Source organism: Lynx rufus, unplaced genomic scaffold (genome assembly GCF_022079265.1).
Source record: "Lynx rufus isolate CCGP_SWC_20201006 ecotype Redwood Valley unplaced genomic scaffold, mLynRuf1.p SCAF_16, whole genome shotgun sequence".
Classification (NCBI taxonomy): domain Eukaryota; kingdom Metazoa; phylum Chordata; class Mammalia; order Carnivora; family Felidae; genus Lynx; species Lynx rufus.
Window position 1 is genome coordinate 6,940,558 of NW_025814830.1, and position 21,834 is coordinate 6,962,391.

Consider the following 21,834-nt stretch of genomic DNA (forward strand, 5'->3'; position numbering starts at 1 on the left):
TAACATTTATTTATTATTGAGAGACAGAGAGAAACGGAGCGTGAGCAGGAGAGGGGCAGAGACACACAGGGAGACACAGAATCCGAAGCGGGCTCCAGGATCTGAGCTGTCAGCACAGAGCCTGACGTGGGGCTCAAACTCACAAACCGCGAGATCATGACCTGAGCCGAAGTCGGACGCTTAGCCGACTGAGCCACCCAGGCGCCCCTGAAGTAATTTTTTAATGGTTGTATTATTTTGTCAATGGTGTGAACCATGGCAGACTTTCTTACTATAAAACTTTTCTTTTTAAATCACCGATGTTCAGTTCTAGAACATTTATGAAAGAATTAGATTTTCTTTTTTTTTTTTTTTTAAATTTTTCAACGTTTATTTATTTTTGGGACAGAGAGAGACAGAGCATGAACGGGGGAGGGGCAGAGAGAGAGGGAGACACAGAATCGGAAACAGGCTCCAGGCTCCGAGCCATCAGCCCAGAGCCTGACGCGGGGCTCGAACTCACGGACTGTGAGATCGTGACCTGGCTGAAGTCGGACGCTTAACCGACTGCGCCACCCAGGCGCCCCTAGATTTTCTTTTTTAAGGAGGCTCCACGCCCAACATGGGATTTGAACAAGAATCAGATGCTTTACTGACTAGAGCCGCCCAGGCGCCCCAAATTCCAAGCAGGCTTCACACTGTCAGCGTGAAGCCCAGTACAGGGCTTGAACTCACAAACCGTGAGATCATGACCTGAGCTGAAACCAAGAATCAGATGCATGACTGAGCCACCCAGGTGCCCCTTTTCCCCGTTGTAAATACTAAGTTGAGGGAGGTACTTGTACTGTGTACAATACATGTTCCCCTTCAAATTTTGACCCAGTGGCTTTAACATCTGTTGATGATTATTGCCTGCATCTGTTACTGCTATAATGGTTATGAGAAGATTTCCTTCTGCATTTATTAGTTGGCATTCTGTAAGGAAGAGCTTTCTTCTTCCAGCTCAGGTCATGATCTTACGGTTCGTGAGTTTGAGCCCCACGTCGGACTCTGTGCTGACAGTATGGAGCTTGGAGCTTGCTTCGGATTCTGGGTCTCCCTCTCTCTCTACCCCTCCCTCACTCACAGTCTGTCTGTCTGTCTGTCTCTCTCTCTCTCTCTCTCTCTCTCTCTCTCTCTCTCTCAAAAATACATAACATTAACGTATCCCATACTTTTTTTGAGCATTTTTTACTTTCTGACATAACAAGATGTTCTAGACTTTACTTACCCCAGCTTTGGAATCAGCCTTTTCTCTAAGGAGCTCTGGATTCTTTTAAGTAGGGAGTAGTTTCAGAAACTAAGATTCGAGCCCTGGGCGTGCCCATTGCTACTGGGCGCGTGGAAATTCTTGATAGCCACTGCCAGACTGTTTTCCAAACAACTGCACCACGTACAAAACCCCCGCAGCCTGTGAATGGCAGTCACTACACTCTTACAGCCCTGAATGTTCTATAAACCGCCTGGGTGTAAACAGTATCCTGGGCTTAGATTTGCTTTCTTGCAGGTATTGGAGTCAGGCTGGAAGTCCTTTTACATTTCTTAGCCATTGGTTAGCTGTTTGCTGGTCTGTGAGGTGCCTATTCTGTTTGACATTTTGTAACTGAATTGTATATACCCTTGCTCTTGGTTAACAGCAGAGTATCAGCTTTCGTTAACATGTGTTGCACACTTTTTTAAAAGGCTGCATAACAGTGGTGCCTGGCAGTCTCAGTCAGTAGAGCACACCATGCTTGATCATAGGGTTGCCCAAGTGGGCATGGAGCCTACTTTAAAAAAAAAAAAAAAAATTGTGTGATGTGGCATCCTATTTTTGCCATAATCTACTTAAATCATTACCCCGTTAAACATTCCAGCTTTTCCGTTTTTTATAAATACAGTTTCCAGGAACATGTTTGTACGTAAAGCTTTTTCTCTGAGACTCAAAGTACTAGTTTTGGTCCTTGAGCTGGAACCACTGTACTTGGATGAGCCAGCCTGTTCCTGATGGAGACTGTGTGCCATTTCTCATTGTATAGTCAGTGGCAAAGTGAATTCCCTGTACGTTTTACCTTCAGTCTGCCCGTGACCTATGTGCTTAGGGTCAATACTTAGAAGTAGGTTTGCTGGGTCGGAAAGGTATGTACATGGCAAATTTTGGCCTTCAGTCAAATTGCCCTTCCGAAAGGCCTTACCAGTTTACCTTTCCACAGTCCACACCCCTCCTAACAACGGTCACTATCAGCCTTATTTATTTATTTATTTATTTATTTTGTCGGTCATATAGGCAAAAAGGCTATCTCATTAGGTGGCTTTTACATTTTCCTGATTCTTGGTGAGGTTGAGCAATATTCCAAAGACAGAGGATTTTTATGTTTTTTGTTTCTCATGTTTTTTTTTTTTTTTTTTTTTTAACGTTTGTTTATTTTTGGGAGAGAGAGAAAGCACGAGCAGGGGAGGGGCAGAGAGAGACAGACACAGAATCCGAAGCAGGCTCCAGGCTCTGAGCTGTCAGTCAGCACAGAGCCTGACGTGGGGCTCAAACTCACAGACTTCGAGATCATGACCTGAGCCGAAGTCGGACGCCCCACTAACTGAGCCACCCGGGCATCCCCAAAGATAGAGGTTTTTCTAAACAAGCTCGGTGAAATTATTAGTTACCCTTTTCATCTTGGAGTTTGGTGTGATCGGCCGGGCTGGTGTGGCTTATTCCCCTTTCCCAGATGAGGAGAATGAGGCCTAAAGAGAGGCAGGTCATTCTGCAGGGTCCTGTGGTGCTTTGAGGTCTGTGTTCACCGCACGGCTCCTACTTGCCGAGGCTGCCTGGAGGCAGGGACCCCCGGGGCCCCCTGGGAGGAGGGAGGGCCCGGTGCTCACTCTAGCACCATCACCTCCTCTCCTTCCCTCTCCCAGAGCCCAACCTGGGGGAAGATGATGAGGACAAGGACTTGGAGCCAGGCCCATCGGGAACCTCCAAGGCCTCAGCCCAGATCTCAGGCCAGTCAGATACAGACATCACCGCTGAGTTCCTGCAGCCTTTGCTGACACCTGACAACGTGGCCAATCTGGTGAGGATGGATGGGAGCCATTTCCCACGGGGCAGGGAAGAAGGCCTTCTAGTCTTTCCCTACCCTTCCGCTCCACACTGCCCCCTCTCCCAGATGGCATGAGTCCCAGAACACCTCTGTTCTCCGTTGGGAGGGTGTGATCCCGTGGGCCCTCCCAACCTTGGATGGACCTTTCCTCTTGTCTTTACTCCTTCAGGAGGTCCCTTGTCACCACTCCCAGCTGTCCCTCTTTGGGTAGTCTGAGTCCCCATCCAAACTCATCCCCTCTCGCTCTCTCCTCTCCTTTGAATGGAGGTTGTATTAATTGGGGAGTGAACACCATGACTTGTTTGCTAAGTGGCGTGGGATTGGCATTGGTGGGGCGGGATGGCCAGTGTTTTCCTTAGATTCTCGAAGATACCCTGCTGTGCACTGAAAGAACCGCTGGTTTGAGTTGCTGGGGGCGGGGTGTGTGTCTCACCTCAGTCCTCAGGCTGTAGCGGCACTGAGACCTGTCCATCGGGTGCTGCTGGACAGCGCCTCTTCCCCTGCAGTCCTTCCCTGCTCTCTGCCTAGAGGCTCCAGGGGGCTTAGTTGTTGGGTGCATGGAATGGAATTTTTGTCACCAGGGTAGCAAGAAGGAGTTTTCTCTCGCGCTCAGATCTCTTTGGTGAGCTCCAGGCCTGGAGACGTGTCTACGTCATGCACCGTTCTCCCCTCAGATGTTCCACAGGCCCCGCAGACTCATTATGTCAGAAGTGAACTTGCAGAATTTCTCCCTATGTTCTTCTCCAGGCCCACAGCCCTCTCTGTGTTCTTGGCACACCAGCCTCCCAGTTCCCAACCCACAAGCCTGGGAGTTAAGCTCTTTGCCTTTCCTCCAGTCCTTCTTCTTGTTCTCCATCCCCCAACCCCCGCCACGGGCCCCTGCAATCTTCCCGAAGCACCGGGCCTGCCGTTCCCCTGGCTCCCCTGCTCCAACCCCTGCCGTGGCTCTCCATTTCCTTCCAGATAAAACTTGAATGCAGCTTGCCTCAGGCCCTGCCTGATTATGCTTCCGTTCAGTCGGTGTACCTCATCTGTCCTCTTCACATCCTGGGAAATTTGTCCTTTTTAAATTATTGGCTGAAAGCTCTTCACAAGATTCTTTTACTTTTGTAATAACTGCCGTTTGTTAGTAATGTGCAGCGTTTTGGTTTCTAATATTGTCTTACTCTTTTTGGTATCATTCAATCTTGCCATAGGTTTGCCTTTCAAAGAACTGGCTCTGAAGTTTTGTTTATACTCTTGTGTAACCTTTTCTGTTTTATTTCTGTTGTCTTTATTTCTTTCCTTGAATATCTTATCCCCCAGAGTTTTAAGTTAAATGCTTGGCTTATAAGTTTTCAACTGTCTTACCCCGGCCAGCCCTCCCCGCCCCCTCCCTCCCTCCCTGCCTCCCCCCGCCGCTGCCCCCACCATAAGCATTTAAGGATTTGATTTTCCAAGTACCATTTTAGCTGCATCCCACACATTTTGATTTGTAGTTGTTTTAGTATCTGTCTGTTCTAATTATTTGATTATTTCAGGTATATATTTAAACCTCTAAGCATGTAGGGATTTTCAAATTACTTTCTGTCACCAGCTCCTGACCAAAATAGACAAGCTCTCCTTAGGATATGGATTTCTTTTTAAGCCATTTTTTCACATTTGTTTGTTTTTGAGAGAGAGAGAGGGAGAGATCATGCGTACATGGGTGATGGGCAGAGAGAGAGGGAGATGGAGAATCCCAAGCAGGTTCTGTGCTGTCCGCGGAGAGCCTGATGTGGGGCTCGAACTCACACGCCATGAGATCATGACCTGAGCTGAAATCTAGAGTGGGATGTTTAATCATCTGAGCCACCCAGGCTCCCCAATGGATTTTTGTAAAGTCCATTTCTGGTTCACAGGACATTCTTCACAGAACTTCCAGGCTCTTGGCCGGATTCTGCTGCTCCTTAGCACCCCCATGCTGTTCCTATACCCAGAATACGCACCCCGTTCCACTGTGAGATGTCACAGTATACCAGTCTGAAGCTTGCCCTCCTCTCAGATCTCAGTCTAGGTGCCACTTCCCCGGGGAGCCAAAGCTGCCCCTGGCCCTCCTGAGCACCTAGCACCCTCTACTTCCCCCTCTCGGGCACCATGCTGCAGCATTGCTCATTTTCTGTCTGACTTACCCAGGAGTCTGAGCCCCGTGAGACCCGGCCCGGGACTGTCTTAGTCACCGTCCTTTGTCCAGCCTGGGCCTGGGCCTGGAACAGGTGTTTGTTGAGTCAGTGAGTAAGGAAGGACTCCTCTCCCTGGGCATCCTGCAGGTCCTCATCAGCATGGTGTACCTGCCCGAGGCCATGCCTGCCTCCTTCCAAGCCATCTATACCCCCGTGGAGTCAGCAGGCACCGAAGCCCAGATCAAGCACCTGGCTCGGCTCATGGCCACACAGATGACGGCTGCGGGACTGGGGCCAGGTGAGTGTCACGTGGAGCTGACCTGGACAGGGCTTGGCCCCGTGGCCGCTGGCTTCTGCTTACTGGAGGAGCACCTCTTCCTGGTGGTACAAATGACACTCACGGGAGATGTTAGGGGTAAATAATTACAAGTCCCCTAGATACCTTGAGTGCTTGATATTTTCAGTCCCTGGGCTTTGAATCCAACAGACCTTGGTGTGAGGTCTGTGTTGAACCAGACTGCCTCAGCCACTTAATAGCTGTATAACTTTGGTCAAGTTACTTAACCTCTCTGAGATTCAGGTGTTTTCCTACATTTACAGTACTTTTGAGCTATAAATTATGTAGAGAGACACAACTCTGAACTGTACATCTTAGTGAATTTTCGTAAAGAGAGCACAGCAACGTAGTCACCATCCAGATAGAGATATAGACCATTTCCACCACTCCAGAACATTCCTTCTTGCTCCTACCAGTCGCACTCACGGCATCCCACTTCCTGAGATGATCCCCTTTTTTTTTTTTTTTTTTAAGTTTATTTATTTGAGAGCACAAGCAGGGGAGGGGCAGAGAGAGAGGGAGAGACAGAATCCCAAGCAGGCTCTGCGCTGTCAGTGCAGAGCCTGATGTGGGGCTCGAACTCCCGACTCATGAGATCATGACCTGAGCCGATATCAAGAGTCAGACGCTCGACCGGCTGTGTCACCCGGGTGCCCCAGATGACCGCTCTTCTGATTCCTGTCTCCATAGATTAATTTTTCCTAGTCCTGAATTTCGTATAAAATGGGATCATAGAGAGTCTGGCTCCCACTCGACATAAGTTTTTGAGATGTGCCCGTGTTTCATGTGACCCAGTGGTTTATTTGTATCGCTCAATAGTATTTGCTTCTGTGACTAGGCCATCATTTGTTTATGGGCCTGTGGCTTGTGTCCAGTTTTTGACCGCTGCGAGTGAAGCTGTACAAATGTGTGCGAGTGTTTTTGGCCGGTTGGTTGGGTTTGCGGGGGTGGTTGGGTCTTTTTTGTGTGCTTGAGTGTAGTTGGTGTGTGTAAGTGTTTTGGTATACACACGCCCTCGTTTTCCTTGAGTATATACACTAAGGGGTGGAATGTTGGGTCACAGGTTAGGGTATGTTCGGTGTTATTAGACGGTGCCCATCAGTGTTCCACAGGGGCTGTGCCATTTGATACTCTCACCAGCAGTAAATGGCATTTCTACTTTGAGCCTTGGTTGTATTGCCAAACGGGGATGAAAAGCATGCCTGTTCCAGAATGGTGTTTTGCAGATTTACACGACTTTTGTGTATACAAGGCTTAAAATAGAGCCCAGCACACGGGAGGTCCTTGGATGGGAGCAGGTGGGTGTGACAGTCCTGGAGCCTGTTTGCTTACCTCCCTCTCAGGTGTGGAGCAGACCAAACAGTGCAAGGAGGAGCCCAAGGAGGAAAAGGTGGTGAAGCCAGAGAGTGTCCTGATTAAGCGACGCCTGTCGGCCCAGGGCCAGGCCATCTCAGTGGTGGGCTCCCTGAGCTCCATGTCTACTCTGGAGGAGGAGGCGCCCCAGGCCAAGAGGAGGCCAGAGCCCATCATCCCTGTCACACAGCCCCGGTGAGTTCCCTGGTAGGTGCAGGTGCAGGACTGAGGGCCTGGTTCTTGGTGCGCGCGTGCACCTGTGTGTGTGCACGTGTTAGAGACAGAGACAGATAAACTGGTGGGGCTGGAGGAGGATCTGTCTGATCCCAGAGTCAATGCCATGGCCACCAAGCCTTACCTGTCATTTTCTTTTACGTAAAAATGCCCCCTTACTTAGGTCTAAAGTTGGGATGGTAGTACCTCTAAGGATCAAGGGAGAATTAGGTGGGTTCACAGTGATAGTTTGATCATTAAATGAGGTGACTCTTGAGGTTGGAAGTGAATTTGATAAAAAGTATTTAGCCTGATTCCTAACAGGTAGTTAAGTGCTGCTGGTGGTTGTTCTCCTCCTCATTGTTATCCCCCTTACAGACCACAAAATCCAACCAGTCCCTGCCCATCCCCAACCATGATTTGCTTCCTGGTCCTCCCTCCCAGCCCTCCCTTCCCCTCACTCCCTCCTGCAGTCACACCTGCCTCTTGAACAGCCAGGCAGGTAGGTCCCCACTGGAAGCTTCCAGCCTTGGCGCTTTCTGTTCTCTCTACCTAGAAAGCTCATCCTCCAGGTATTTGTGCGTCCTGTCCCCTTGCCTCGTTCAGATCTGCACTCCCACCTTGCCTCCTCCTATAAGCATTCCCTTTACACGCTTTACAAAGACAAAATGGCACCCTCCTCCTTTCTCCTTCCCCTGTGCCCTGCCGTGGCTGAGTCACGGGAGAGTTAGAGGTGCGGCGCGGTGGGGGCTGGGACGGGGAGGGTGGTCTCCGTATGGCCCCTGGTGGGCCTCTGCTCCAGAAAGGCTGTTTGAGTCACCGTGTCCCTGTCCCTGCTCCCCCATGTAGGCTGGCGGGCGCTGGTGGGCGCAAGAAAATCTTCCGTCTGAGCGATGTGCTCAAGCCCCTGACCGACGCCCAGGTTGAGGCTATGAAGCTGGGCGCCGTGAAGCGGATCCTCCGGGCAGAGAAGGCCGTGGCCTGCAGCGGGGCGGCCCAGGTGTGCCCCGGTCCCCCCAGCCCATTCTTCCCGGCCCTCCCCCCACCAGCTCGCCTCATATCCCGAGAAAGACACAGCCTTAGACCCAAACCTCCCTGGCTCCGGGTCCCACCTGTGCTGCCCGCCAGCCCTCCGTGCCTCGCTTCTGTCCCCCTCCTTAAGGTGGAGGTGGCGGCAGCAGCCACACCAGTGATGAGGAAGAAACGCACGGACGCGCACGGCTCTCGCCCAGCACAGGGTGGCTGCGCGGAGAGCCCTGCGAGTGAGGGCTGCCGCCGTGTGCTTTCTTCCTGGTGGTTAAGAGTGTTGTTCCTCTCAGGTTCAGACAGACCTGGTCTAAGTGCTGATTCTGCCACTTGCTGGCGTTATAACCTCAGCCAGGCGACTTTTTTCCCATTTCTTTAAGTTTAATTTTAAATAACCAAGAAGTATGTAAGAGTACTTTCTCTGTTAAAAACAAAAAATTTCCGGGCCATAGAGGTACCATGTCAGTCTTCCCTGGCTCCCCGACCTGCCTCCAGTCTCCCGTCCTCAGAGGTGACCATGTACAAATTAAGGGAAGCCTTTAGGATCTCTTTCTGCTTTCTTAAGTATGTAGATACTACTTTTACAAACTCAGTTTTATTGTGTGATGATTGATCCCCCCACCCCCACCCCTGCCTTGTTTTTCCTCCCGCACAAATGAGACCTATGGGGGTATGAGGTTCTTCAGCTGGCCTTCCTCACTTAACACTGGGTCTGCACCGGGCATCCCTGAGCAGGAAGAGTCACAAGACACGATCACAAGGTATCTGGGATCGCCCACCCGCACGCCAACACATACACCCGCTCTCCTGTCAGGTGCGCATAAAGATCCTGGCCAGTCTGGTGACACAGTTTGACTCGGGCCTGAAGGCCGAGGTCTTGTCCTTCATCCTGGAGGATGTGCGGGCCCGCCTGGACTTGGCCTTCGCTTGGCTCTACCAGGAGTACAATGCCTACCTGGCAGCTGGTGCCTCGGGCACCCTGGACAAGTACGAGGACTGCCTTATCCGCCTGCTCTCCGGCCTGCAGGAGAAGCCAGACCAGAAGGATGGGTGAGGGAGACAGCCCTGCGCTCTCCTGTGTCCTGCCTTTTCTGGTTTCTGATCACCTCCCTCTTTACCACCCAAGTCCGTGTATCCATCCCGAGACTCCCTTGTCTCCTTACCTTCTGGAGGCACATACGAGGCAGATACAGTGTGGGCTCTGGGGCACACTCCCCGGGTTTGTCCCCGGCTCTGCCGCTTGCCCTCTTAAGTGATCGGTGTCACTCCCCCTCTGGGCCTCCATTTTCATAAATAACAGCGCCTGCCTCGTGGGCTTGTATCGCAGGTTGACCTCTCCAGCCCCGTCTCTCGCCTGAATTGCTTCTGTAGCTTCCTCCTTGTCCTCGACCTCCTGCTTATCTATCCATTCTCCACACAGCGGCCTGGGTGACATTTTATAATGTAAATACTATCTTGTTATTTACCCACTAAAACCCTCCATGATTCTCCGTTGTTCTTGGGATAAAATGCAGCCTTTTTTCTATGCCCTATGAGACCCGCGTAATCCCATTCCTACCAACCTCTTTACCTTCTTTTTCTGCCCTCTTCCTCACGGCCCCCAAACCTTAGCTACACTGGCCTTCTGTTTCTGATCTTTGAACATGCCAAGTGCAGGGCTTAGCAGTTCCTGCTTCTGTACCTGGAATGCTATCCCCCAAGTCTTGGCATGGCTGGCTCTTTCTCCCCACCCCCACCCCCAGTGTCAAATCAGGGTCACTTCAAAGCAGCCACTTTTGGCCACCACATCTGAAAGGCAGTACCCCTCCCCACTCCCCATCATTCCCTTCCATTACTGTAGTAAATGAGTAACGTTAGAAATCCTTGTTTGACAGAGGGGAGAAACTGAGTTTCAGAGAGGTAAGTCACCCAGTCGGCAGCTTTTGAATCCTGCTCCGTTCACCTCCAAAACTCTGTAACCAGGGGGTTGAACGAGCTGTATGTGAGGAGCAGCCCTGCCGGCTCAGCTCCAGCAGGGCTGGGAAGCTTGTCTGCAGCCACTCCCCCTCCCTTCCTCTCTGGCAGGATCTTCACCAAGGTTGTGCTGGAGGCACCGCTGATCACTGAGAGCGCCCTGGAGGTGATTCGCAAGTACTGCGAGGATGAGGTGAGGACAGGCGAGGACAGGCGGCAGATCTCCCTCAGCCCCTAGCACCTAGATAGATGCATGCAGGAACCCTGCGGAGGGACGGGGACCTGAAGAGAGGAGGCACATGGCCTAGACCTAGTGTCAGGGGATGCTGTGAGGGGGCAGGTCCTTTCTTGCCCAGTATTAGATCTGGAGGGAGGCAAGGGAGAAATCCCCCTTGCCGGTTTCCCTCCTTCCTGCCACAGAGTCGCACTTACCTGGGCATGTCTACTCTTCGAGACCTGATCTTCAAGCGCCCGTCCCGCCAGTTCCAGTACCTGCATGTTCTGCTAGACCTCAGCTCCCACGAGAAGGACAAGGTGATCCCCGCCAGCCTGAGCTGGGCTACACTCAGCCTTTCCCGTGTCCTGAGGAACTTGCCCAGCCTCTTCCACATTCCCCCTGGAAGTCCTGTCTGGGCCTGTTGCCCTTCCTGCAGTAGTGTGTCAGTGGTGGTTAGTTTTTGATTTTTGGTGGCACGAAACTGCGTAGATATATACACGTATATACACACCTTCCCAGGAGGGGTCCATTCTCCCTCCTCACGCCACCTGTGTTGGGGAGCCCCCTTTTTTTTTTTTTTTTTTTCAACGTTTATTTATTTTTGGGACAGAGAGAGACAGAGCATGAACGGGGGAGGGGCAGAGAGAGAGGGAGACACAGATTCGGAAACAGGCTCCAGGCTCCGAGCCATCAGCCCAGAGCCCGACGCGGGGCTCGAACTCACGGACCGCGAGATCGTGACCTGGCTGAAGTCGGACGCTTGACCGACTGCGCCACCCAGGCGCCCCAGGGGAGCCCCTTTTAAGGCCTGCTGCTGTGCTGGGACCTGGTTGGGGAGGTGACAGGAGAGGAGCCGTGTGGCCTATCAGCACACAGGGAGGACACAGAGAGCTCTTGGAGTCGAGTGGCATTAGAGCAGCAAATGCAGCTGTGGGAGCCCTGGGGCGGGGCCTGGCCTACCTGATGGGGGACAGGCAGGGGCAGGGGCTAAGGCTTCTGGAGGAGGCAGCGGGTAAGCCAAGACCTGGAATCTAAGTAGATGGGTGTAACTGAACAGAGGAGACAAGGTGCGTGCATGCATGTGATTGAGAGGGCTCTTGACTCATCCCTGCTCTATCTAGTGTTTTCCAATTCCTTTCCTGGTGTCGTGTGTCCATTCATTCAGCAGACCCTCACTGTGGACTCTGGCTTGGCCTTTCAGTACTGCTGGGCACAGAGCAGGGCCCAAGAATAGTCCCTGTCCTCAGGGCATTCTGGGCAGCAGGAACCTTTAGTGCCAAGTCTCAAAGCCGGGGAGAATGCTGTCACTTTTGAGGAACTAAGGAAAGTTCATTCTGGTTGGAATGTAGCAAGCAAGGCAAGAAATGGTAAAAGAGGGGGCGGGCAGGGAGATGGAGAGGTGATACAGGGCCCTGACCGGGCCGGGAAACCTCTCTCCCAAGCCGGTGAGCAGCCTGGGGCACAGGTGACCCAGGGAGTTGAGGCCTTTCTCGGTCTTGGACTTGTTTCCCACCGGTACTTCCAGACTCAGTACAGCGGTCTCCCCCCTCCACCGTCTTGCCCCCACTGTCTCAGGTGCGTTCCCAGGCCCTGCTGTTCATCAAGCGCATGTACGAAAAGGAGCAGCTGCGAGAGTATGTGGAGAAATTTGCCCTCAACTACCTGCAACTCCTGGTCCACCCCAACCCGCCATCTGTGCTATTTGGAGCTGACAAGGACACAGGTTTGCTGCAGCTCATCAGATGCGTGTTGAGAACCTGCCGAACCCCAGGCTCCAGGCTGGGCCCTGGGAATAGAACCGGATGGAAACTGAGCTCTGTTCAGCCTGCTAGGGAAGAGAGCCAGGCAATAAGAGCCAGAACGAGCAGGCCTAGGGGCTGCGGGAAGAGGGGCGTCTGACCCCAGCCAGGGGTCAGGGAGAGCATCCTGGAGCAGGGAGTGGTTGGGCTGAGAGTCAGAGGACAAGGAGAGCTAGCCTGTGATGGTGCTCTGGGAAGGGCCAGACAGGTCATCACAGGCCTGTTCCTTCAGCAAAGCCCTGGGTCCCCCAGAATTACAGATGGGGAGACCCAGGCCCTTGGACCATTAAACTGGAAGGTTCAGGGGTGCCTGGGTGGATCAGTCAGTGGAGCATGAGACTCTTGATATAGGAGTTGTGGGTTTAAGCCCCATGATGGGCGTAGAGCTTACTTAAAATTAAAAAAAAAAAAAAATTAAGTTTGTTTATTTTGAGAGCACAAGCATAAGTTGGGGGGGGGCAGAGAGAGGGGGAGAGAGTCCCAAGGAGGCTCTGCACTGTCTGTGCAGAGCCTGATGTGGGGCTCGATCTCATGAACCATGACATCATGATCTGAGCTGAAACCAAGAGTCAGATGCTTAACCGACTGAGCCACCCAGGTGCCCATACTTAAATTTAAAAAACTGGAAGGTTCAGGTTGTGACAGGAAGCACAGGGCCTTCTGGGAGAATAGGGGCCCTGGCACAGCCCAGGTGCCCTGAGGACTTACTAGCAGAGACACTGTTGCTTGAGGCCCAGAGCATGAGATAGAGAGGAGTTGGACAGCAGAGTTAACACGCAAAGGAGTGATGTGTCACGCAAAGTGACTTGGGGTTCTGAGGGACTGTCAGAAGTAGGATATGGCCAGAGCCCAGGGGCAGGGGCTGCCCCAAACAGCATCCTGCGGGTAGAGCAAGGTGAGGTGCTGGGGACTTGTCCTGGGAGCGCTGAGCAGGAGGACAGGGTCGGAACTTCACTTTGGAAAGATCCCTCTGGCTCCCCAGTGGGTTGATGGTCAGAGACGAGGTGGGACTTCCGGTGCAAAGGTTTCTCAAAGGGGAGCAGTCCTGGTCCCACCCCATTTCCCTGATGATTGACTTCCTGCCCTAGAACAGTTTGCTTCCCAGGCCCACCTCCCTTCTATGCCTGCCGCCCCGCCCCCCCCAAGAAGGGACAGACACTGAGGGTGGGAGGTGGTTGGGAGGAGAATGGTCCCTGATCCCCGCCCCCCTGCCCTATCAGAGGTGGCAGCGCCCTGGACCGAGGAGACAGTAAAGCAGTGTCTGTACCTCTACCTGGCTCTCCTGCCTCAGAACCACAAGCTGATCCACGAACTGGCCGCCGTGTACACTGAGGCCATCGCTGACATCAAGCGGACGGTGCTGAGGGTCATCGAACAGCCGGTGAGGCCCCTGAGCTCACCAGGCTCTGCCCACTCATGGGCAGGGCCCAGCCCCACGCCCAGCCCTTCCCTTGGTATCTCCACCTCGGCGTGTGCTGGGCACTAGTGGTCGCCACTCCGGGCCGAGTGGCTCTGTAGCTTGGGGGTGGCCCACGTGCGCCAGCTGCCAGTGAAAGGACAACAGGGTAGCCCCGCAGTTACCGGCCTGGAGTTCGACAGACCTGGATTCACATTCTGCCTCTCACTTTCCCCCTGAACAGGCTGACACCTCTTCGGTAAAATTAGCGAGGATAATTCAGTCCCCCAGGTTTGCTGCTGCAGGGATTCCCTGACCTCATGCACACAGACATCTGTGGCACTGTTATCATTTATGAACTGGCCTTCCCCTGCCTTGCCTACGGCAGTCTTCAGTTGTCGTTACACAAGTCCCTCCTGCTCCTCTCTTCCAAGCCACTCGGCCACCCACCCAAGAAGCAATTCAGAGCGTCTGTCCTTCCAATTTGCCGCTGGTTTTGAAACCACTTTTTTGTATATGTCTGTCCCTGATGGGTTTTTTTTTTATTATGGAAAATTTCTAACATAAACAAAAGGAGGGAGTACAGTAATGCTAATTCCCAAATAGCTGCCGCTCAGATTCAGCGGTGTCCTCGCCTGTAGCATGGGGATAATAGTGGTTTGCTCGGAAGAAGCAGATCCTTCTCCCTGTTTTCACAGTGAGCCCACCAGACTGTGAGCTCCTGGAGGGCAAAGACTGCTGGTTCCCGGATGATTATGAACATTTATTGGCAGAGGAAGGCGTGAGCCCTTGAAGCCGGGCCCCGCGTTCTCTGCATTCGTTGCTTCTGGAGTGGGGCGGGCTGCAGACGGAACCCCGATCTGAGCCAGCCGCCGCGCCCGGGCACTGGCAGTCACCGATGCCTTTAAAAGCCTGCAAAGTCTTCACCAAGGAATCAGAGGGCGGGTTGGGCATTAGAGGGCGGGTTAGGTCAGAGGCGACGGGGAGAAAGGGCCGGGCCTGCTGACTAGGCAGCCGGCACTGGCGAAGGCGTGGGGGCTACCCCAAGTCTGTGCCCTGTGAGATGGGGGTAGACGCAGCCCGGATGCTGCTGCCCTGCCCCCTCCCCACATTCCCCCCAGTTCTTCAAGGCTTCTTTCCCCCCCAGGTTCACTGAGGTAAAATTGGCACAGAGCATTGTGTTAGCCTGAGGTGTAAAATGGTGCTTTGGTGTGTTTTTGTGTGTTGCAAAGTGATGATTACCACAGTTCGGTTAACATCAGCTCATGTAGTTTTTTCTCTGGTGATGAGAACTTTTCAGATCTCTCTGTCCCCAGTTCTTGCCCCAGAGTCCTGTCATCCCCCCAGCCACCCTGCCTCTGACGCCTGGGCTGCCCTGAGCTCTCCTGGGCCCCCTCACCCTCCCCACATCACCCAGCTCCTTCCCCAGCCTGCTCTCCCTCTCTCTCCCTGTAGATCCGAGGAATGGGCATGAACTCACCAGAGCTGCTCCTGCTTGTAGAAAACTGTCCCAAGGGGGCAGAGACACTGGTCACACGATGTCTGCACAGCCTCACGGACAAAGGTGCCCCCAGGACCCCCACCTTTCATCCTTTTCCTCCGTGCCCTAGACCCTCCCTACTTCCCCTTCCCAAGACCTGAGGATCAGAGCTGCGGGGTATATTGCCAAATGCATTTGAAAAACCGAGGGCCAAAGATTCCCGCTCTGAAATGTAGTTGGCCCTCCCCTCCCCTCGCACACAGCTGCCGTCATTTCACCTTCCCCTCGGTGCTCACCCCCACCCCGTCTGTGGTCCTGCTTCTTTTGCCCACAGTCCCGCCCTCCCCGGAGCTGGTGAAGCGGGTCCGGGATCTCTACCACAAGCGATTGCCAGATGTCCGCTTCCTCATCCCTGTGCTCAATGGACTGGAGAAGGTACGGAGCAGGGTGTCCCTGGATGCCCCCACAGATGAAGACAGGGCAGGGCAGGGATGGTGGGGAGGCAGGCACCACCAGTCAGATGCTTGTGGGCCCTTCCCAGGGCTCATCAGACTAGGGGTCAGTCTCAACTCTGCTTCATCCTCTGTGACCTTTAGCAAGCCACCCCCTTCTCTGCACTTTGGTTTCCTCCTGTCAAGTGAGGATCGCAGTGACACACACACACACACACACACACACACACACACACACAGACTGTCTCCAGGCCTAAATGAAACTGCAGACACAGCACGTATGTGCTTCCCCTGCTTGGGTCTTACTCCTGACAGGCTGTGAGGCCCTAGCAAGCCTCAGTCGTCTCGTGTGTAAAGAGATGGTGACCACACTGTCCGCTTGCAGGGGGCCTCAGGGCATGTGACACAAGGAGGGCTCAGATGGGGAGCGATGAACTGGGGCTGAGTCAGGCCCAGTGACTTGGAGACAAAGCTCAGCTCCAGGCGAGAGAGGGAGCAAGAGGAGGGAAGCGTCGGGGCATGATGAGGCCAGAGCATCTCCTCACTTCCCCAGAGTGAGCATTTGGGATGGGGGTACAATCTGACCTGCCTCCCCTGCCCTCCGCCTGCAGAAAGAAGTGATCCAGGCCCTGCCAAAGCTCATCAAACTCAACCCCATTGTGGTGAAAGAGGTCTTCAACCGCCTGCTGGGCACCCAGCACGGTAGGTGACGTCGTGGACGTGGCCAGAAAGCAATGAAGTAGAACCCCAAGATAGAGAAGCTACCCGGTGTTGAAGGATGACCTCCTCTCCCCTCACCCCCGTGGCCGGCGTGGAGGCTGTCTGGTGCACACATAACACGGAGATTTAAAACCCACACACAAGAGCGCCTGGGACCCTCAGCACAGCACTGGCAGAGTGCCGTCTGCCCTGGCGCCTCCCCACAGCGCCGTCTCGGAGCTCTGTTAGCAAGCCCACTGCCCGGCCCGGCCTGGCTCGGCCTGTCCAGTGAATGCCCACATCTGTGCTGTGCTGGGGTCCTGCCCTGCTGCGTGCACAGCCCAGGGAGGAGGGAGAGAAACTGCTGGACCACATCAGATGTTGTCTTAAGGAGGGAAGGAACCCCTCAAGGGGAGGAGAGCAAGATAAAGGCCTCCGGCTGTGAAGGAGGGCTTCCCAGAAAGGGTGGCATTTAGTCCGTCTTTCTTCCCCTGCTCCAGCCCTCTGTCCTCCCAGTCCCATCGAAGAAGAGGGCGCCTCATCCTCATTCGCCACTACCCTGATCTGGGGAGCACAGACACAGCTCTTCACTTAGGCTTCCGCACTGTCTCCTTCCCCTTCCCGCCCCCGCCCGCTGCAGGTGAAGGGAACTCGGCCTTGTCCCCGCTGAACCCTGGAGAGCTGCTTATTGCGTTGCACAACATTGACTCGGTGAAGTGTGACATGAAGTCCATCATCAAAGGTGAGGCGCTCCCCCCATCCCCCCCCCCAAGTGGCCTGGCTGCTGTGGACCCAGGGAAGAACCTCAGTCACCCACATGTCCCCGCTGGAATCTGCCAAGTTGGAGATTGTGCCACCTGCAACCCCATCTCAGCTCTGGATACCCGCCCTCCTCCCTTTTCCTCCCTCCTCCTCTCCCTCCTCCCCTCCCTCCTCCCTCCCTCCCTCCATCCAAGGAACTGGCTTATCTACTATGCGCTGGCACAGAGTAGCCCTCAAGAAAGGTGGGGAGCCCCTCCCTCCCCAGGCCTGGCCTGAGGAATGAAGGAAGCTGAGCCCTCGGCCGAGCAGGGGCAGAGGTGTGGCCAGCAGAGCAGATGGAGCGCACCGGGGCACTTGTTGGACGAGGAGTAGGTGCAGAGTCCGGTCTGGGCTCCTGGGCTCCGGTTGAGGCAGGAGAATGTGCCTCCAGGGCAGGGGCTTGGGGACAAGCTGGCCGGCTCACCACAATCAGCAGTTTCACAGTGGCTGCTGTCACCGTTTTGTGAGCACTTACACTGAGCCCGGGCGTCCTCTGTGCCCTACGGGCCTGCCTGCCCCTGCGCACCGCCCCTTACCTGGTGAGTATGCCGACGTCCGTGTTATAGACGAGGAAATGGAGGTTCCGGAGAGATTGAGTAACTTGCTCAGGGCCACACACAGCTAAGTGGTGTAGTAGAACGTAACAGGAGCTGACGTCCGGTAGACCCGAGCTGGAATCCGGCTCTGCCAGTTCCACCTGTGCGTGCACCCTGGGTCTCAGGCCGCCTCCCTAGGAAGCCTTCTGTCCCTCAGCCCTCCTCGGCACTACCCCCGCTCCTCCCCGAGGGAGGTTTCTGGTCCAGAAGCCGTGCTTTCCCACGGAGGTGGGAGCCCTTACTGTCGCCTGCTGTCCTCAGAAGACCCCTTTGACCCATCTCCTTTAAGAGCAAGGAGGGGGGCCTTCCCTTCGCCACTTAGTTTCACGTGTGGCCTAAAGTAGCTTCTTAGAAGACTGCTTGTTTCCTAGCCTTCCTCAGCAAGCTGTCAGAATCTTTTAGATCAAGAGAGGAGCTAACGGAAATTTAAAACCCACACCACAACTGAGGAGGCACTAAGGCCTCTAGCGAAAAGGGTCTCGAAGCTGAGCATCCAGGAGTGGCCTTCTTATTTATTTATTTTTTAAGTTTGTTTGTTTATTTACTTACTTAAGTAATCTCCACACCCAGCGTGATGCTCAAACTCAGAACCCAGAGATGAAGAGTCGCATGCTCCTGCGACCGAGCCAGCCAGGCACCCCTAGGAGTGGCCTTTTTACACACTGTCGCTCCTTTGATGTCAGGGAAGCTCTGGGCCCACTCCCAAGGACGGCACGCTCACACAGTTTTGCTCCTTTGATGTCAGGGAAGCTCTGGGCCCACTCCCAAGGACGGCATGCTCACACAGTTTTGCGTACAATTTGAGGGGATTCACAGACCCCACCACCCCCACTAACCCCATTCACAGACCCAGATGTAGTCCCTGGGGGAACACCTGGCTGCAGGTTGCTCCAGTGAACAGTGGCCAGGTCCCTGGAGAGATTCTCAAGGCCTAGCCTTTTTAAATTTATTTATCTCTTTTTAAATGCTTATTTTTGAGAGAGAGAGACGGAAGGCACGAGCAAGGGAGGGGTAGAGAGGGGTGGGGGACAGAGGTTCCGAAGCGGGGCCTACGCTGACAGCAGAGAGCCCGATGTGGCGCTCAAACTCACAAGCCGTGAGATCATGAACCTGAGCTGAAGTCGGTCACTTAATCAACTGAGCCCCCCAGGATAAGCATTCTTTCATGGCATTCACACCTCTTTTAAACCACCCTCTTTCTGTGGTGAGTTTTTCTATAACTGGACCTGCCCCCAGTGGCCTGGTGCAGCAATTAAGAAAACTCATTGAGCACCTCTGCTCAGCCCTTTGCTGGGCGGTGCTGGGATGGAGACAGCCTTGGTCCTCCCTCAGGGACTCATAGTCTGTCCCTGGACAATAACAACCCACAGTGAGCAGGGCTGAGACAGGGGAGCCCCAAGGGGACACCAAAACTGAAACCACAGAAGGAGGATTAGGAGTGAGGTAGCCAGGGAGATGATGATCCCAGAGAAAGCAAGACTATTTGCAGAGGCCAAGAGATGTGCTGGCATGGTGTGGTTCTGGAACTGCAGACATGAAGCTGATTAGATCTTGTGGCTTAGGGGAAGGGGCCCGGTCAAGAGAGGTCAGACTGGAAGCATTAAGAAAACCATGCCTGGGCCCCATCCACAGAGTGTCTCATAGGCCCACAGGAGGAGATTGGGCTTGATTTCTGGGAGGCATGGGGTTCAGAGTAAGCTTTTTAAAAACCCCTCAGGCTGCTATGGAGGGTGGATTAGAGGGCTGGGTGGGAGGCCCAGGAGGAGACTGGAGCAGAGGGGGAGGGGAGGACAGGGGGTTGGTTGTGGACCCTTTCAGGCAGAGCAGGCAGGAGCCAGCCACTGCCTGGAAGGGAGGAGGAGGCGCTTTCTTGGTTTCTGGTAGGTTCACTCTGGCTTCTACACTGTCCTTCCCTTCTACACTCTCCTCTGGCCCAGATACCTGCCCTGTCCCCATCCAGTCTCCTTCCTGCCTGCATTCCTGTAATGCCTCCGTCCTCCCCCTGTTCCTTATAGGAGCCCCCTCATTCCTTATAGGCACCCACCCCTGTTCTCCATTAGCCTCTCAAGGATTGGGGGCCTCTCTTCTGGCTCAATAAAGACTTCCTGGTTGACAGACTCACATGGCAAGTGGTGTTTGGGGAAGAAGGGGTTCGGAGGCAGTTCCTGGGGTCTCCCCCTTAGCACAATGGATCAGAGCACTGCCAATCCTGATTTTGGGGTTGCCACAACCCACTCCTGAGGGAACAGACCCCAAAGCCTGCCTGCCTTCATGGATGCCCATACTGTGCCCACCCTCCTTGAGCCCTTCCCCACACTGGGTCTGGAGCTGGAGAGCTCTTCGAATGCCCAGGCTTCCTCCTCTTGCTCCTTCCTCCCTTCTTCTGTGGACCGTGCCTCCCACGTGGCCCCAGGCCTGGTATCCCTCCAGCACCAGCACAAACCCTTATGCCCTGGTCAGGATGGGGAGTGGGCAGCCCCGAGGCCAGCCTGCTGGTGGAGAGCATCTCTCCTATGAGGGGGCTTATGGAAGTCAAAGCTGCCTTCCCACTCTGGTGGGGGTGGGGAGGGCAAGCCAGAAGGGGCCCCCAGGCTTTGGCAACCTGTCTTTCCTGCCTCAGCCTTCCCATGGGTTGTCCCTGGAGAAAAAGGGCCAAGGTCTGCCCGCTCTGCCCAGCGTGGGGCTCCCAGGAGCTGGGCATGTCTTTAGCCTTGGACCAAGACCGCAGGCTTTCCAAGGACCAGGCCACAGTACATCCCCTCAGGGACCTGCTGGGCGAGGAAGTCCCTCTCGCCTGGAGCTTCAGGAAGTGAAGGCTAGGTCTCCACTCAACATGGGCAGATGATGGGGCTCTGTCAGGGCGGTGTGGGGGGGGGGGGCTCCCACCTCCCAGGGGGCAGGCGGGCAAAGAGGACAGGCCCACTTTCCGCCTCCTCGCAGCCACCAACCTGTGCTTTGCGGAGCGGAACGTGTACACGTCGGAGGTGCTGGCCGTGGTGATGCAGCAGCTGATGGAGCAGAGCCCCCTGCCCATGCTGCTCATGAGGACCGTCATCCAGTCTCTGACCATGTACCCCCGCCTGGGGGGGTTCGTCATGAACATCCTGTCCCGCCTCATCATGAAGCAGGTAACCCGCCCCTGACCACCCCAGTCCCGCAGGCAGGACACCACAGCAGGACACGCTGGAGACAGATTGGGGGCAGAACCCCAGGCTTTCCCGGCCTGCTTGCCTGCCGCCCCCCCAGAGGGAGCCGGGAGGAGAGCACGCTCCAGGAGGCCCGCCAGCCCCTTTGCCCTCCCTGGCCTGGGCCAAGACGAGACAGCCCAACAGGGGGCGCTCACTCAGCTCCAGGATGGCCACTGGGTGGCAGGAGAAGTTGGCAGGCTTCACGGGGCCCGCGTCCCAGGAGAGGCGCAGTGCCCCTTGGCACTAGCGCTGCACCCGGCCAGGAGGCACACTAGAGCTGAGAGATGGGCCCGTTTTTCAAGAGAAGCTTGAAATCTGGGTGTTTAGAAATACCAAGAGGAAGTAAGTAACAAACCCCACTCATAAGCTCTCAGACGAGATCCAGCCCACAGGTTGCCACTTTGCAACATCTGGCTCACAGGTAAAATGCAGACTCAGACGACCCTGGGTTCAAATCTCGGCTCTGCCCCCTCGGTACCCACGGTACCCTGTGCCTCCGCCTCCCTGGGCCTCATCTGTCTAGCAGGGCCGGTGTTGCCCCTCAGGGCTGCTGTGGAAGTGAAATGAGACGGTGCTTGCCTGATAGGGCCACTCCCGTTTCCCTCTCCTCTTTTCCTAAGTGGCCCTCATGAGCCGCTTGGGATCAGAAAGAGAGTCACAAGGTCTTCTGGAGGGCCAGAGGTTGCGGGGCGTGTAGCCCAGAGCAATCTGTTGCCTGGTAGGGATTTGGGCCCCGTCTTGGTCAGGTCTCTCTCCTGGTTCGGGGGGGGTGGCTACCTGCACGCCCCCTCAGGACCGCTCCCTCCCTGCCCCGTCCAGGTGTGGAAGTATCCCAAGGTGTGGGAGGGCTTCATCAAGTGCTGTCAACGTACCAAGCCCCAGAGCTTCCAGGTCATCCTGCAGTTGCCACCCCAGCAGCTGGGTGCCGTCTTTGACAAGTGCCCAGAGCTCCGGGAGCCCCTGCTGGCCCACGTCCGATCCTTCACCCCCCACCAGGTACCCCAGGGTGTGGGATGGGTGGCCCCGTGGGTTCAGTCCTGGAGGAGTGGATGGGGGTGGGGAGAGGGGAGCCCTGCACTGCCACAGAGGGT

The 21,834-nt window shown here is 54.7% G+C and overlaps 1 protein-coding gene across 4 annotated transcripts in view; it reads left to right on the forward strand.

The window, feature by feature from the left end:
* The window catches only part of SYMPK (symplekin scaffold protein), a 35,128-nt gene that overhangs the window by 12,121 nt on the left and 1,173 nt on the right, over positions 1 to 21,834 (forward strand). For 2 of the 4 annotated variants that reach the window (XM_047077811.1, XM_047077813.1), the window contains 15 exons: positions 2,911 to 3,065; positions 5,381 to 5,531; positions 6,914 to 7,118; positions 7,986 to 8,136; positions 8,977 to 9,212; positions 10,227 to 10,308; positions 10,536 to 10,649; positions 11,908 to 12,055; positions 13,352 to 13,512; positions 14,983 to 15,091; positions 15,342 to 15,442; positions 16,071 to 16,161; positions 16,799 to 16,900; positions 20,496 to 20,683; positions 21,563 to 21,739. In XM_047077811.1, coding sequence (XP_046933767.1) covers positions 2,911 to 3,065; positions 5,381 to 5,531; positions 6,914 to 7,118; positions 7,986 to 8,136; positions 8,977 to 9,212; positions 10,227 to 10,308; positions 10,536 to 10,649; positions 11,908 to 12,055; positions 13,352 to 13,512; positions 14,983 to 15,091; positions 15,342 to 15,442; positions 16,071 to 16,161; positions 16,799 to 16,900; positions 20,496 to 20,683; positions 21,563 to 21,739 — 2,171 coding nt within the window. Of the gene's footprint in view, positions 1 to 2,910; positions 3,066 to 5,380; positions 5,532 to 6,913; positions 7,119 to 7,985; positions 8,137 to 8,976; positions 9,213 to 10,226; positions 10,309 to 10,535; positions 10,650 to 11,907; positions 12,056 to 13,351; positions 13,513 to 14,982; positions 15,092 to 15,341; positions 15,443 to 16,070; positions 16,162 to 16,798; positions 18,124 to 20,495; positions 21,740 to 21,834 lie in introns of those variants that run through there. The other 2 variants (XM_047077815.1, XM_047077814.1) reach the window with 2 other exon arrangements.